The following is a 17066-nucleotide window of genomic DNA, read 5'->3' on the forward strand; positions in this document are numbered from 1 at the left end:
GACTTACTGCAAAATGTATGGTGCTGTACAGCGCCATTTCGTTTACTTGTCAAATTCGAAGTACGAAATTGTCTTACATTTTACACATCTTAATCAATGTATCTTTGGCCATACCAAGGGTAAATCCAAAATTTGCTAGTCAAATTTGAACCTATATTGTGAGAAATAGAGTTGATTTTGTTTTCTTTGGAAACTGGACGACACAAAACAAATGCAACTGTTCCAATGGGGGTTGACAAGTGTCAAAGGTTTGCATAGATGGCGCCATCATAGCTTGCCTCTATCTCTAGTTATGTTATTATATATTATACAAGAATCTTAAGATTTGGCTTAAAGAGCTGGCATCCAGGCCATAAAATACAAAAACGAAAACCATATTGAAAATGATTTATAAAAATGTCATCGAACTGAATAAGTAATATTAATATAGCTAGGACCGTCAGGAGAACGACGTTCAAATGGTTCAGTACATAGGGAGTAGCACTCAGGGTATCAGGGTATAGAACCAGGTTATTCAATAAAAAAGAAAAGTAGACTTACATATTTATTAGAGATCTGAACAAAATAAGAAATTAAATAATATGTACAGTCTATGTTAAAGCTAACTAAATTAGAGGTAAGTTAATAGGTACACACTGCTTTACGTAGCTTCACTGGATGGAGAACAAAACCCTTATTAGAAAGTTATTTATGGCAAACAAAATGTGAACGTCTACTGCCTTCGGTAATCCTAGAAACTTACGATGCGTAGGAATCGAGAAAAAAATAAATAAACTTTAAAATCTTGGATGTAAAAAAATCAGTCCATCCGTTAGTGATTGCACTCAATAAATAAGAAGTAACTCTGAAATAAATAAAAGTACGACAACTTGTACTTTTTAAATGCTTGTTCCAAGCCCCCATTTAACTTATCATCCTCAAGCCCTTAAAACTGTGATATAAAATACGGCGCGGGGCCTGCAACTGTAATATCACACTATGCAACTCAACAAAACGTCGCTTACGGCTTTAGACAAAAATATATGTGGATATACAAAACGTTATATCTTAATACACTGAGTTGCTAAGGCACTCATCTACACGTTAAACATCTATTTATAATATAAGAACGTCATGCGCAAGAAACAAAAGAGTTTGTTGAAACAAAATGGAAACAAAAAAATGTGAATTCGTTCACCGCCGCTTGCAAAACAAATGTCGTTCAATTCCAAGTCTTAACCTAGTGTGTAATACGAATAAATGTTTTTGTCACATCCCTATGGCTCTGTTACGGTACTAGACGCGGTAGAAAAGTTATGTACGCTTAGTTCGCCGCCACCGCCTCGGGCTGCCGCGACGAGTCCCCTGCCGACACGTCTGGAACAAAACATGAGTGTAGCAATCATTACAATAAATGTTGATCATCAATACAATCATACAGTATGGAAAAAATAATGGACCCTGGAGGAAAAGTGCCTTAAAACCTTAAGTTAGCTAATTTTAGTTAAAGAAAACATTGTTTTTTTTTTAAAGAAAGAAAAATGTAAGTATTAAAAATTAAATATTTGTCTGGAACCGAACCAACTAAAAATTCCTAAAAATAAACAATTGCTATATTATTCCGCTAGTTGATAATAGAATTTTATGCAACAGTTGTATAAGAAGGGTCAAAAAAGGCGAGTGGCGTGAGTTACAATGTGAGCCGGAGCCGAAGGCGTAGGCGAACATTGTAAAGGAATACGCCACGAGCATTTTTTGACCTACTTATACAACGTTGCATACAATACTTTTCCTACGAGTCAACAAAAATAAATCTTAATTTAGGTAAACAAAGCAAAAGTGTATAGCCAAGACGCGCGAGCATACCTTGTTACGCGCCCGGCCCGCCCCGGGCCGCGGCCGGCCGGTCGGCGACACCTCCTCGTAACTCATGAGGCTCTGGTACTTGCTACTTGCTAAATTAGATTTTTGGACAGTTTTTTCTCGATTTTGGCCACCGTAGCCTACGGAGACTAACAAGCAACGCTAAGCGGTCTTCGTAGTCTATGGGTATTGCTATATTACGGGTGTCACATGCGTGTTTCTGACTTATGAAGTGATTGTTTTTACTATGCAACTAAATGAATATTTTGTAAGTTGGCAGCAATGCACTTAGTTTAAAACTGTATTCGTTTTGATTTTGTTGGGTTGGTAGCCATTAATCGCAGAAACGTTATAGCGATTAAAAGCACAAGAGCTGTTATGAGGAATAGACAATATAGACTTTTCTTGAAAACTTTTATGTATGTTCTTATATTCGTGTTAATGAATGCATAAATGACAGATAACAGTAGAGGAGTAGGAAAAGTTAATATTAACATTTCTCCAAGAAACATTCGTTCTTACACTCGTCTGTCTTACAAAATATCCATTAAGTCGAATATTTAGAACTCAATAATATTTTTAGACAAGAATGTTATTTCTAAGTGAAATGAGCTAACCTAAGGTTTTAAGGCCTGTATATTTTGTGCCGATCGTGGAATTTAAATTTCATTTTAAGGTGTAGTAGGTTCAGGCAGCGGAGTTTTTGATACATCATAGCGCTGTTTTCGCTCACACGTCTCATTTTACGTTACGTACAAATAGCCATACATTTGACGGGCCCCTCCCCCGCAAAAATCGGCAGATTGTCGACATGACGTCTCCAGTGTAAACGGTCTAAGTAATTAAGTATAATAGGTATGTGGGTAAAGCTAGTGTTACCATTGTTAGTCTTGCTGGGCGAGTTGTGCGGCGAGCTGTGCTGCGAGTCGCTCGTGCTGCCCTCCGCCTCCGCCTCCGCCTCTGCCGAGCCCGAGCCCGCCTCGCCGGCGCTCGCGCCCTGCAACAACAAACAGATTTAGAACATTGTTATTGGTGCATTCTCAATACACAGGGTGGGCAAATAAGAGTACAAGATAAACACAAGTGCTGCGATATACACGCATCAGTTCCAAGAGCTGCTAGTGTATCAAATGAAATAATAAATGATGATGTAATCCTGTTATCCCTCATTAGGGACACAGGGCTCACAGAAAAATTTTCCATTTGGCGCGATCCTGGCAAGTCTTTCCAGCTCTTTCCAGCCGAGTCAAGTTGAGCCAGCCTCCTTCTCAACTGATCGCCTCCATGTGGTACGAGGGGCCCTGACCGTCTACTGCCAGTCGATTGCCAGCGGAGACCCTGCTTGGACAAGTGGTTGTCCGGTCTACGAAGCGTGGGTCCGATCCATCGCCATTTCCTTACAAGGATTTCCTGGCCTATAGGTTTCTGGTCAGACTGCCACAATCTGACGTTCGAGATAGTTCGTGGCCAGTAAATCCCCAGGATGCGCCTCGAAAATAATAAATAAATAACTTGGCAATCCGGTGCTGCTATGATAGAACAATTCTTACAGTAGAAGTTTATACTAAAATGTGACTAATTACACTTAATACAAATGTAAAAAAAAAAACTTCAATAATAAAGGCTATTTTTATTTTATTATTTATTTTATATAATACTTATACTTTTATCTTTACTGACTGAAATAGATGTCATCTACAGAAGCCCGGCAGTGGCGGAGGCTAGATTTGAACCGGCGTCTTCAGCTATCGCGGCTAATGCCCTGGACCTCTAGGCCAGCCCGTCATCTAATTCAGTCTATGATTTATATATACATGTACCTAAGCGAGAAGATCTCATAAATATTTGTACATAAAAAATAAAAATTGCTAAAACACCTAACAAATCAAACTGCATCATTTTCGGATTTTTAGTAAATATCTAAAGAAATACAAATGTTTGCACTCACCCGAACCCTATTCCGTGGCGTGCGCGGCTTGGGTCCCTTGGGCTCCTTGGCGGGGTCGAAGTGGCAGTCGAAGATCTCGATCAGCTCCTTGATGTCCTCCTCCTTCGCCGTCACCGCGAGGGCCGCCATTTGCTTCTCTAGACCTGGGGATTGTATTATGATTAACAGTGACAGACAGTTTGGTGCAAATGACCCTTAGATATTTGGATGGAAGTTGTAGCAATCTTAGCGAAAGTAGTTCGCGCGCCAGACTCGTAATTGTCTTTCTTTAATTGTACTTGTTTTTTAAACAGAAGTTCGGAATCAGCGAGTGTAGGATCAGAATGTAGGATCTCATAGAGAAGAAGGTCGTCTTTGCAACTCCACGTAGCAGTAGGATAAGGTATAATAAAGGAACGTGTGGCGCAGTGAGGAGCACATACCCGCCAGCTTGTCGTCGGTCCAGGCCGTGGACAGGTCGGCGTAGAGCAGGCCGGCGTCGGCGAGCAGCCTGCGCAGCTGCGTGACGCGCTTGCGCTCGGGGCGCGCGGAGCGCAGCAGCGGCGCGAACACGGGCCGGAACGTGTTCTGGCGCTCCAGCAGCAGCTTGAGGCTGGCCAGCGCCGCCAGCTCCGTGTGCACCGGCCGCGCCCAGGCGCGCGCCGTCTCCACCATGTCGCGCAGCGTGCCCTCGCCGCCCGCGCCCACCTCCTGCTGCTCGCCTGTACACAGACATTTCTTAATACCATTGCAGGTAAAATCCCAGATTATGAGACGCGAGCAGGACTAACCCTACACAATACGGCGGACGGTGGCAGAATAACAGCGTCTGTTCCTGGAAGTCTTTAGGGCCGCTGTGCCCCGTTGTGTGTTATTATGTACTATTATTATACTCAGTATACGTTAATGAACCATTCCCCATCGAAATAGCCGTTTTTCATTTTTTTACTTTAGGTTAATTAAAAGTCACATTCGAAACTGAGAACTATTCAATTATTTTTAACAAATATTTTAATGTGTGTTTTTAAGTAGTCACACTACTAACTATATGTGTAATTATTTCCCAAAAGGTACCTACAACTTTCGAGGTATAGTACTACTAGTATTTACCCCAATCCATTAAAAATAGGTGCGATTCGGCCGATATATAAAAAAGGATCAAAAAATTATTATAACAACTACAGACCCATTACAATTCTTTCAAACATTGACTAAATAATAGAACGCTATATATATGCATTTGTTAGCCAGTCGAGGCGAACTAATCATAGCGCACTGAGGTAAGTATCTACTATACTACTAAATAGAATTTTACAAACATATCAGCAATTAGAAACTTATCTTTATCGCGCCAGATAAATTATATAAGTTGTCATAGCCAGAAGCATTCCAAACGTTAATGTAGCGTCCAGCAGCACGCGCGCCAGCACGCGGAGAGAGACGGACTTGACGGTGGCCTTGCACTTGTCGCCCAAGCAGTCTATGGACTTGTCCTTACCTTGTGCAAGATGCTCCACAATGCGGTACGCCGCAGCGGCGCGGTCGAGCGCGGAGTCCACCGCCAGCGAGTCCGCGTCCAGCAGCACGCGCGCCAGCACGCGGAGGGAGACGGACTTGACGGTGGCCTTGCACTTGTCGCCCAAGCAGTCTATGGACTTGTCCTTACCTTGTGCAAGATGCTCCACAATGCGGTACGCCGCAGCGGCGCGGTCGAGCGCGGAGTCCACCGCCAGCGAGTCCGCGTCCAGCAGCACGCGCGCCAGCACGCGGAGGGAGACGGACTTGACGGTGGCCTTGCACTTGTCGCCCAAGCAGTCTATGGACTTGTCCTTACCTTGTGCAAGATGCTCCACAATGCGGTACGCCGCAGCGGCGCGGTCGAGCGCGGAGTCCACCGCCAGCGAGTCCGCGTCCAGCAGCACGCGCGCCAGCACGCGGAGGGAGACGGACTTGACGGTGGCCTTGCACTTGTCGCCCAAGCAGTCTATGGACTTGTCCTTACCTTGTGCAAGATGCTCCACAATGCGGTACGCCGCAGCGGCGCGGTCGAGCGCGGAGTCCACCGCCAGCGAGTCCGCGTCCAGCAGCACGCGCGCCAGCACGCGGAGGGAGACGGACTTGACGGTGGCCTTGCACTTGTCGGCCAAGCAGTCTATGGACTTGTCCTTACCTTGTGCAAGATGCTCCACAATGCGGTACGCCGCAGCGGCGCGGTCGAGCGCGGAGTCCACCGCCAGCGAGTCCGCGTCCAGCAGCACGCGCGCCAGCACGCGGAGGGAGACGGACTTGACGGTGGCCTTGCACTTGTCGCCCAAGCAGTCTATGGACTTGTCCTTACCTTGTGCAAGATGCTCCACAATGCGGTACGCCGCAGCGGCGCGGTCGAGCGCGGAGTCCACCGCCAGCGAGTCCGCGTCCAGCAGCACGCGCGCCAGCACGCGGAGGGAGACGGACTTGACGGTGGCCTTGCACTTGTCGGCCAAGCAGTCTATGGACTTGTCCTTACCTTGTGCAAGATGCTCCACAATGCGGTACGCCGCAGCGGCGCGGTCGAGCGCGGAGTCCACCGCCAGCGAGTCCGCGTCCAGCAGCACGCGCGCCAGCACGCGGAGGGAGACGGACTTGACGGTGGCCTTGCACTTGTCGCCCAAGCAGTCTATGGACTTGTCCTTACCTTGTGCAAGATGCTCCACAATGCGGTACGCCGCAGCGGCGCGGTCGAGCGCGGAGTCCACCGCCAGCGAGTCCGCGTCCAGCAGCACGCGCGCCAGCACGCGGAGGGAGACGGACTTGACGGTGGCCTTGCACTTGTCGCCCAAGCAGTCTATGGACTTGTCCTTACCTTGTGCAAGATGCTCCACAATGCGGTACGCCGCAGCGGCGCGGTCGAGCGCGGAGTCCACCGCCAGCGAGTCCGCGTCCAGCAGCACGCGCGCCAGCACGCGGAGGGAGACGGACTTGACGGTGGCCTTGCACTTGTCGCCCAAGCAGTCTATGGACTTGTCCTTACCTTGTGCAAGATGCTCCACAATGCGGTACGCCGCAGCGGCGCGGTCGAGCGCGGAGTCCACCGCCAGCGAGTCCGCGTCCAGCAGCACGCGCGCCAGCACGCGGAGGGAGACGGACTTGACGGTGGCCTTGCACTTGTCGCCCAAGCAGTCTATGGACTTGTCCTTACCTTGTGCAAGATGCTCCACAATGCGGTACGCCGCAGCGGCGCGGTCGAGCGCGGAGTCCACCGCCAGCGAGTCCGCGTCCAGCAGCACGCGCGCCAGCACGCGGAGGGAGACGGACTTGACGGTGGCCTTGCACTTGTCGCCCAAGCAGTCTATGGACTTGTCCTTACCTTGTGCAAGATGCTCCACAATGCGGTACGCCGCAGCGGCGCGGTCGAGCGCGGAGTCCACCGCCAGCGAGTCCGCGTCCAGCAGCACGCGCGCCAGCACGCGGAGGGAGACGGACTTGACGGTGGCCTTGCACTTGTCGCCCAAGCAGTCTATGGACTTGTCCTTACCTTGTGCAAGATGCTCCACAATGCGGTACGCCGCAGCGGCGCGGTCGAGCGCGGAGTCCACCGCCAGCGAGTCCGCGTCCAGCAGCACGCGCGCCAGCACGCGGAGGGAGACGGACTTGACGGTGGCCTTGCACTTGTCGGCCGCCAGCGCGTAGCTGTCCGTGAACCCGGCCACGATCGACTTGAAGCGGTCCAGGAGCTTGTACCTGACAAAAATTATTTCAATTAAAACCCAAATACTTCAAAATCACGCTGTAAAAGAAAATATCTATTGTGGCTGAAGATTTATTATCACGGACATACCTGGTGAGCGCTTCGAGTAGCATGGTGGGGCTGAGGCGGCGGGGCTCGTGGTAGATGAGGATCACGCTTCCATCTCCCTTTTCCTTCTCCAGCCAGTCCAAGAAGTCTGTTAGTGCTGATATCTCAGACTTTGTTTTCAATATCTGCAATAAATATATAATGTTAACATGTTTGCTGCGGTAACTCGTGTAACTTGTAATTAACATGTATCAGATCGAGCCAGTGCCACATTGAGCATGTTAATTCTGTAGTATCTGAAGTACAGTCAGATGATTTAATTTGTGACCCATTTCGTACCTTGTCACCGTCACAATAGTATAAGGTCTCTAGCGACTTTCATATTGTTTGTCACTGTGACAAGGTACGAAATGGGTCACAAATTAAAGCTTTTGACTGTACAAGTATCGAAAGTTACAGATAAAATATATATTCAATAGATAAAAATTAATGTTATAAATTCTTGTTCTCTTTTTTTTTTGCGCTAACCTTTTCGACCCCGTGTCAAACACAAATGATCACGGCCTCGTCACAAGTACGGTGCGGATATATCCGTCATTGCAAAAAAGTTAAAAAGGCTTTTTAGAACACATTTTGAGATGGAATAGCTATGAATGATGGTGGGCAAAAAATTAGATGAGAAGACAAGTACAGCCTCGTTGAGAAGGCAGGCTCTGAACAAGGACGCGTGGTGAAATATGGGAGGCCAAGGGCAACCAGACAAAAAGTCTGCGAAGGAAGGGTTTTAGTAACTGAAAAGGGGGGCTAGTCCCTGTGCAATGTCGGCAGGAGTTTACCTTGTGGGTGTTGGTGTCCTTGAGCATGCGGTAGCGGCCGACGGTGACGACGCGCACGTTGTGGCGGCGCCGCGCGCCCGGGTTCAGGTCGCCGTACGGCATGATGTACTGCGAGTACTGCTGCTTCGGTGTGTAAGCTGCGATTTGGCAGATCTGCAACCAACACATTAGTTTTGACACATGTCCCCATCTTGGGCTTAAAATATTTAAATAGAGAAGTTTTAACAACCACAAACTAGACAAGACTTGCGGTCAATTTGGAGAAGATCTACAGGGTAAAATACTCCACTTACAGGTCTCTAGAGCAGGAGTAAAGCTCTTCCTTAGACTGTGTCTGAGCAACCTCCACATTGACCTTAAAGTATTCTTAGCTGTCGCTGTCACTAAATTAAAGAATTAAAAAGAGAAGTGAAACTAAACATGAAAACTAGTGCCCAACGAGGTTCTGGTTTCTGTTCTGGTTCGGCGGCGCCGAAACTGTATTTTCGGTAAAGTCCGACCGATGTTACGGTTTCGGCATAAAAATCATGTTCAATTTCATCCGAGACTAAGATTTCTAAGATATTAGATTATTTAAGATTTAATCCGTTCGAATTCGGTTTTGCTCCAACCCTAACTGAATGAGAAGGGTATGATAATAATGATAAACAAAACTAGTCATACCTCATCAATGAGCCTCCGTCCTGTAGTGTCCATGTCCCAACCGACCAGCGAGTACTTGCCGGGTGGGAGCCCCGCCGGCTTCTCGGCCAGCGCGGGCGGCAGCTCGGTGGGCGCCTCCGCCTCGCCGCCGTTCACCTTGGCTTCAGACACCATTGCCATTAACACTGATTGCTAGCTGCAACAAAAACAAAAGATCAGTAACTAAAGGTTTTACCTAATATCCAGGTAAATCCCATGAAGTGAATTGGGGTAATTTCGAAAACGGGTAATTTTGAAAATCACATCAAATCAATCTACTATACCAGAAGCATTCCAAGTTTGTACTTTGGCAGCACTTGCCAGGGCATCTACTAATTTTGCTTCAGCAGAAATTGCTTTCAGTTTAGTAGATATCTACAATTTTCAATTACTTTTAAAGTTATACTATACCTTGGCTTGTATAGGAGTTAGAAGATTTAGTAATTTTTAATACTTTGAAGGACAATTTCTCTCAATATGTTGAGTTAGGGCAGCTAAAAAAATTCGTGTCCGTTATTTTAGACTACTCTATAACATATATAAATATAAATCAAATCGTAATCGGACAGTTGGGCACCTCTCCTTGTGAGTTGAAATATATGTAGTTATTACCTATTTAATAAGCTTAAAAACATTATTTAACTTGTATGCCACTATGGCAACGGTCAGCAACCACTGCTAATATAGCAGAGGGTCAGTACATTAAAGCATTGGTTTCAAAAGTTGACTGGGTTCAGACCCCAATTAACAAAAACTGCCAAATTAGGGACCCACCTCTTGCCTGCCTTAAAATATTATTTGTTAACGCTCAGATAGTTCTGATTGATCGGTCGGAATATTGTCTTATGTTTCAGCACCCTCTCAATATTCGCTCGCAACCCATAGTTTGGGAAATGCTGCATTCGAGTATAAAGAATCTGTAGTTATGACAAGTAGAGTACCTAAACTTATCAGTTAACACATTTAGACCCAATTTGTGCACAAAGTAAATTTAACTAACCCCAAATGAGTACTGTGGCCACAAATGAGTAAACTACTATTTGCAGCCTCATTTAAACTTTAAATTAACAACTTACAAGGTTGGACAGCCAAAAGTCAAAGTGTTTCACTCATACTTTAACAAAATTATAAAAAAGATCTGTGTAGAAATTGTTGCAGTTAAGTTTTACTATTACTAATTATATTCTTGTAAGGCTCACCATACAAAATTATCTTATTTTAAATTTGGACCTTGTCATATAATATTTGAGATGAATTTCTTGTGTTTGAGAAATCAACAAAACAAAAGATATGCTACTTTATTTGAATATATATAAAAGGCCCTAATTAGATTGACACAGAGTGTACATTGTAAAGCACATTGGGACTTATGAAGACATATGCAAGCAGTGTCTCAGTACTTAGCACCAAAGAGTTAAATACAGGAGGAAAAAATCTCAAATAATTAGATATTAATAAACCTCTCTTCCTGTAAATCATCATCATTATGTCATCACAGAATGCAAGGACCAATTTTGTGGGTAGATTCAAGTTAAATACCTTAGCTCTGGAACAAAATTATGCCAAAAGAAATAAAACAAATACTCTACAAGCTTGGTAATCATAGGGACTATTATATAATCTTATCTTAAATTAAAGATAACAAGTGTTCCCATAACTACAGAATAATCAGAGATGGGTAATCATAATAGGTGGTGCATTTATATTCCTACCCTCAAGGCTGTTTTTAATCAAGGTACCTAGGTAACCTACCAGTTGAATATACAGTGTGTTCTGTAACTAGCATGTAACATTTTGTTTGTAAGTACACCTGTTAGGTTACTACTTGTTTGATAACCATCATTTATACTTGCATGTAAATAAACAAATGCTGAGCTTGTTTTTTTCTAAAACATCTGTATCTGGTCAGGGCACGTAGTAAGTTTTATTTACGACGCCATAGAAATACATCTTTAAGTGGGCAGCCTAATGAGGTCATAACAGCGAACGCAGATAAGGTTATATTGTTAAATGTTGTATGTACAAGAAACGCATCCTTATTTTACATTTTCTACCTAGTCTAAAGGCCGCGTAATTAACACAAACCAAATTGCAATCAAAATACGCAAACTATACAAACAAAGTTACATCGTACTGCGGCAAATGCAAAAAAAACCGGCGCCTAAAAATCGATCATGAAAAACAAATTAACGGAGCCATTAAAAGCTAATGCAATCGCTGTTGTAAATATTGTAAAGCATCCGACATACTGAAATACTTCAAATTAGTTCCCAGTACAGTTCAAATGCAAATCATGATAATCAGAATTAGGGGAAAAATAAAAAAATAGGACACGTGGCGGTGTCTCCCCAGAGACATTTGCCCCACCCCAGTGTCAAAATAATTAATCAGAATACTCACATCTCGAATCTACTGCTGATTTTTTGTTTGTTAATATAAAAGACTCCAAAGGGCGCTGATACTGTAGTTCTGCAAATTGCTGTAAAATAAAATAATGAAGTATAAAATATCACAAAATCTCGGCACGTGTGCGGCAAACCGCAATAGCGATCGAGCGAGAGAACGATAGAACGAATGAAATAACAACTACGTGGGTTGCGTTCAATGATTCCAACTTCCTCAAAATATAAAATTAAATATTGTCTTGCGACAAAATTTGAATACAATAATATTTTTTATTAATTTCATATACAATGATTAATCAAAACTTACACCATTCGATACGGATAGGTCGATTATTTTCTTGAAAGCTACTAGTATTTTACAACGACAATGTCAGACGTAGTCCAAACAAAACAAAATAAACATTGCGACATATTGTCTTTGAAAATAGACAAATTCTCTTTTCAAACAAGGAGTAACATAGAGTATTTATGCAGAGTACTTAATATTCATCTAGAAGAGGTAACAATTTCGCAGAATTTTCTTCCCAAAATATTTTTTTCCTTCATAATGAGATGAGTCACTATGTTTACAACAGATTTACTGAGAATTACAGATATAACGATGATTATAATACTCACTAGGAGGCGTAAATGCATTGATTTGATGTAAATTTCATATATTTGACTGAATTTCAATAAAATATAAATTGAACGCAGCTATTTATTCCAAAATTACGTTTTAAAACCACAAGTATGTACAATAACGATAGCGAACAACCCTTTGCGATACTGAATAAAATACAAGCTAACCTGAAAAAGAACTGGTATTAATAAATTGAATTGTATTTATAAAACTAAAAATTACAATGAACACATGCTTTTATTTCCTCGTTTATTATATTTCCATATGAAGTAAAATGTTTTGGGTTCTTAACGTACCACCACCAATAAATATGTCAAGCGAACATGTTCGAAAACCAAAACTTTCTCTACCAAGATGTAGAAAATTAGAAATGTATTATTCAATAAATTTATATTAATTTCACCAGTACCCGAATGGTACTAATATTATTATCGTTTTTTAGGATAGCTATTTTTAAAAATCTATATCTCGAAAAGTCTGTTTAAAATGTGTCAAGAATTCAACATCGAACTTATTTTTCTCATTTATTTGACTTAAGAACGTAAATGTCAGAAAGAATGTATATGCCTTCGCGTCCCATCGTCGAACTTGTATTTAATGGAATTTCTGTTTTCATTTTAAAACTGTTACGAATACATGAAAAATGACAGAGAATGTAGAGCATTACCGCAATCAAATAGCTTTAGCTCGGACTGAAATAAAGAATTTAAGGTAAACTGTAAAATTTCACTATTTTATTCCTGGTTTTACTGATATGCAAATCACATACTTAGAATATCGAGTTTCTTTATATATTATAATTAATATCTTACAGACAGCAACTCTCTTCTCTAAAACACGAGCATCTTAAGGAGATTAAAGCGATTAAGGAGGCTTTAAACGAGTTGCGATGTGCCAACTGTGCTGATTCGGGTATGAACTGATTTCGTAATATTTTTTTATTTTTAACTCGGATGTTTAATACCAAACAAAACTACTGTCTTTTTCAGCTACAACGGTTCAGCGCAATCTCATAGAGCAGCCATCTTCTTCATCAGAAGTAGATGGTGGCATTGCATACCGGGCTATTGGGGTGATTGAGACTTCTTTTCAGAACAAGCGGGGGGTGCCGCGGCAGCCGTCGGTGCTGGCGAAGGCTCAAGGAGCAGTAGTCATTGATTCCAGCATTTTTAACAATCCGGAACATGCTTTGAGTGGGTTGGAAGAGTTTTCACACATGTGGTAAGTAATTATAGTTGATACCTATGTTAATTTTGAGAACAACCATGCTCTGCAATGGACTTTAAAAAAATTAGACCTAGCTACTTCATGAATGATGCAAATAAAATTCAGAATAGTTTAACTCAATCCATTCCTAAATTACTTGATCAGAGACAAGGGCGTAGCCAGTCAGTGTACTAGGGGGGTCACTGGAGGCCTGGGGGTGGGGGTGGGGCAGACATTGTATGTAAAACTTAAGCTTGGGGGGGGGGGAGCAGATCCTCTTTACTGAAATATACATTTGTTTTTACATATGTGAAATGCTTAGTTTTTGTTTCCATACATAAATAGCTTGGCTCTCTCATGTCCCTTTCTTTAGTTAACAAACTGGTTACACAGGGATCATTGTGACCATTTCGATAGGCATTCTACAGCCACTTCAACTACAGTCCAAGTCCCGGCAGCTTGGATAACCTCCTCCTACCCCATCCCCAATACATGAAACTCTTGCTCTGCAGAATGTCGCCAAGTAAATTAAGGGCGACCATGTTTCCGTTTTTTCTGAGCATCTCGCAGGTCAGGGCCACTTTGGATAGGTTTGGATTCCCATTATAGATCACTTATAAATGGTTATGTGTTGGTTATTTTCAATTGCCCTAGTTAAATAATGATATTTTCTTCCAGGATAATATTCCACTTTCACGCTACAGAGAGCAGCAATGTGCCCGCAAAGGTGTGTCCTCCACGCCTAGGTGGCGAGCGGCGCGGGGTGTTCTCCACGCGTTCACCGCACAGGCCCTGCCCCATTGGACTCTCGCTCGTCAAGATACAGAGCATTGAAGGTGGGCATACTGAACACCAAATATTACCCATATATTACCCTGGAGTCACATGTTGATATGCTTACATAATAGTAGAATGTGGAATGAACTGTCCCCTGCAGTATTTCCGGACTGATACGACCTTCAAACCTTCAAGAGCGTACTCCCATCTTAAAGGCCGGCAACGCACTTACAACCCCTCTGGTGTTGCAGGTGTCATGGGCAGCGGTAATCGCTTACCATCAGGTGATCCGTCTGCTCGTTTGCCTCCTCTACCATAAAAAAAAGAATGCTTCTTTACATACCTACTAGGAGGGCTCAACACTTGTAACAATTGTATACGTGTTTTTTTCACGAAATAAATTTTATTTTATTTTATTTTTATTTCTTTGGTTAGTTACATTTGCAATTTACAAGTGACTGAAACTACATTTTATTACTTTCATACATAATTGTGGCTTCCTATAAGAGAAGAGTCCTTATGATTTGTGCAATAAGGTCCATTCTATCTGAATTTCTGTTGGAATTTTAGATAAAAGGGTCCTTATTGCACTTGAAGCAAAAACCTCTCGACTGTATATGATGAATCCTGATCGAATTTTTAGTCATAATTTCATTTTGCATTTTTGTTGAGAACTATTTAATAAGCCATCATAGTCGCGACTGAGGTTTGAAATAGGCGGATCCACACAGAGCGAGCAGCGTCGCGAGGAAATTCTCTCGCGCGGCAAACCGAGGCACGTCTAAAATAGCCACTTGCCGCGCGAAGAAATTTCCTCGCGACGCTGCTCGCTCTGTGTGGACTCACCTAATCTCGATTTTTGACCACCAACATGATAGATTGATTTATAAAGCCCAGCTCTTTTGGCTATAAAATAACAAAAAACAACATCATGATTCATGTAGTGACAAGAAGAAGTTGATTCACCCAATAATATATAACCATGACTGTCAAGAAAAAGTAAATTAAATCTTAAAAGTGTCATAACAGGTAATAAATTAAGACTTATCCATAAAAATCTTGACCATCTACAGGCAATCGAATCTATTTCTTCGGAGTGGACATGGTGAACGGCACTCCAGTCCTCGACATCAAACCATACATCCCACAGTACGACTACCCTGTCCCAGTGTTTGGGGACACACCTATGTCATCGCTGGTTCGGCCACCGACGGAAGGGACTAGCGATGGGTTAGATGTTGCCAACTTGCAGCTTGATGACAGCTATGATGCCAGAAGGTGAGGGCACTACACCTCTCTCTGTCTCCGACATCTACAGGAGAGGATATATATATATACATCTCTCTATCACCGGTACGACTAGAAGGCTACTTGATGTTACAAACTTGCAGTTAACTTAATGTGAGAGAAATACATAATCTTTAGAACTCTATTAAATAGAGTTACCTACAAGTGGTAAGAAAATCAAAAATATTGTATTTGAAATATTTTTGGCTGTAGAATTATGATTAATTTACCGAGAGACCATAAAAATTAATATACCGATTCTAAATTTTATTTCGATAAGGTGTTTATTATTAGTATGTTCTTTTTTAAGTTTTTGTTCTCTCGTAAAACCACCTCTTGCAATTAAGTCTTAGTAAGATATTAATAAGAGTGAACCATGCCTAATCCGAGTGACATGTTATTTAGGGTTCTAAAACGCGACCCTGTTAACTAAGACTCCGTTGTTCGTCCGTCCGTCTGTCTTTCTGTCACCAGGCTGTATTCTCATGAACCGTGATAGTTAGCCAGTTGAAATTTGCACAGATGATGTATTTCTGTTGCCGCTAATGACAATAAATACTAAAGTACGGAACCCTCGGTGGGCGAGTCCGACTTGCACTTGCAAAAGTGGTTCCTTATTATACTTTCTATATTGGTCACAATGTCGTTTGTCAGGCAACCTCATACTTTAAATCGCCGATTGCATAGGAAAACGACCTGTGTGATTGCACCCTAACATTAGGAATAAAGAATGTAATTGAACAGATTTTATTCCCCATTCCAGCCTCAGCCCCCGCCAAGCGAACCCGATCGGCGATCCTCCCCCCGCGGCCGGCGCGCCCCCCTCCTCCCCTCCCTCCCCCCGCCCCCTCCCCGGGCTCCCCGCCCCGGCGGCCGGACACGGAGCGCGGCGCGCCGGACGGCCAGGAGCGCTTCACCCCCCCGCAGTCCGCGCAGCTCGCCAGCCTGAGCCACGACGGCATCAGAGTGGCCCCCTGGATAGACAACCCGCCCGCCCAGACATACGATGTCCGATTCACTGACGACGCTCTAACGCGACTAGTTGAACTTATCGGTGATAGAGCGCAAGCATTTAAAAACAATTTAATCAGTTTACTTTCGGAAGACCCGAGGTCTAATTACGTTAGGACCCGGTACCCGGACCACGAGTACAACTGCGTGTTGGAGGACTTATCTATTAGCTGCATTTTTGATGTCGCGTCTGCGGTGTGTACTATTATCGCTGTGAGGAGCGCCGATGACCTCCAGAATTAGAGTTTTGCCTAATGTTTAAATCTAAATAATTTATTTTATGCAAGCACAATTATAATTTGTTGGCACAAGTGGAGTTTTTATTCCAATATAACTACAGTTCCAGATTTCAATGCGAATCACCCCGCAAGATACAAAATGCATGTGACGACTTTCAGAGTTAACGACGAGCTTCAACATAATGGCCTTGACGGAACGTCCGCGTTAACGTTGGTTTATATCCACAGACACTGAGCGTGCCAGACAAAATAATATTCTTCTATACAGTGTGTCTACGCGGATAGTTATAAATACAAAAATATATAGAAAAATATAATTTCCTTCCCTTCCCTTCTACACCGTGTTTTTTTTTCGTTAATTTCAAGGGTGCATTCCTGAGCTTAAATTAAGTAACTTTGTCAAAGACACCGGTATTCTAACTAAATCCATTTCGGAGATAATCAATAATTTATTTTTA

At 43.1% G+C, this 17066-nt stretch overlaps 2 protein-coding genes across 2 annotated transcripts; one reads left to right on the top strand and one right to left on the bottom strand.

Annotated features, from left to right (window-relative positions):
• Nucleotides 1-531: 531 nt before the first annotated feature.
• Nucleotides 532-11655, bottom strand: LOC133516532 (uncharacterized). Its single transcript, XM_061849520.1, has 9 exons — nucleotides 11462-11655; nucleotides 9044-9218; nucleotides 8381-8533; nucleotides 7587-7729; nucleotides 5268-7489; nucleotides 4213-4491; nucleotides 3791-3933; nucleotides 2722-2839; nucleotides 532-1356 (listed from the first exon to the last, which is right to left on the bottom strand). Exons 2-9 carry the CDS (start codon nucleotides 9200-9202, stop codon nucleotides 1304-1306), a joined length of 3270 nt encoding a protein of 1089 aa, XP_061705504.1. The 5' UTR covers nucleotides 9203-9218; nucleotides 11462-11655; the 3' UTR covers nucleotides 532-1303.
• A 968-nt stretch (nucleotides 11656-12623) lies between these two features.
• LOC133516541 (tRNA (adenine(37)-N6)-methyltransferase) lies at nucleotides 12624-16680 on the top strand. Its single transcript, XM_061849533.1, is given in 7 exon segments — nucleotides 12624-12799; nucleotides 12903-13000; nucleotides 13078-13309; nucleotides 13973-14130; nucleotides 15145-15349; nucleotides 16122-16207; nucleotides 16209-16680. Coding segments are annotated over 7 exon segments (1251 nt in total). The 5' UTR covers nucleotides 12624-12731; the 3' UTR covers nucleotides 16613-16680.
• The last annotated feature ends 386 nt before the right edge of the window (nucleotides 16681-17066 follow it).

The sequence above is a fragment of the Cydia pomonella genome, chromosome 3, assembly GCF_033807575.1.
Source record: "Cydia pomonella isolate Wapato2018A chromosome 3, ilCydPomo1, whole genome shotgun sequence".
NCBI lineage: Eukaryota > Metazoa > Arthropoda > Insecta > Lepidoptera > Tortricidae > Cydia > Cydia pomonella.

What these genes read in the sequence shown, in the direction of transcription:
- LOC133516532 (XM_061849520.1), bottom strand. Translation starts at nt 9,202, where the DNA reads ATGGCAATGGTGTCTGAAGCCAAGGTGAACGGCGGCGAGGCGGAGGCG. An exon ending in AGGACACCAACACCCACAAG is followed by an intron (nt 7,730 to 8,380) that starts GTAAACTCCTGC and finishes TATTTATTGCAG; the next exon opens with ATATTGAAAACAAAGTCTGA. An exon ending in GACCGACGACAAGCTGGCGG is followed by an intron (nt 3,934 to 4,212) that starts GTATGTGCTCCT and finishes TACAATCCCCAG; the next exon opens with GTCTAGAGAAGCAAATGGCG.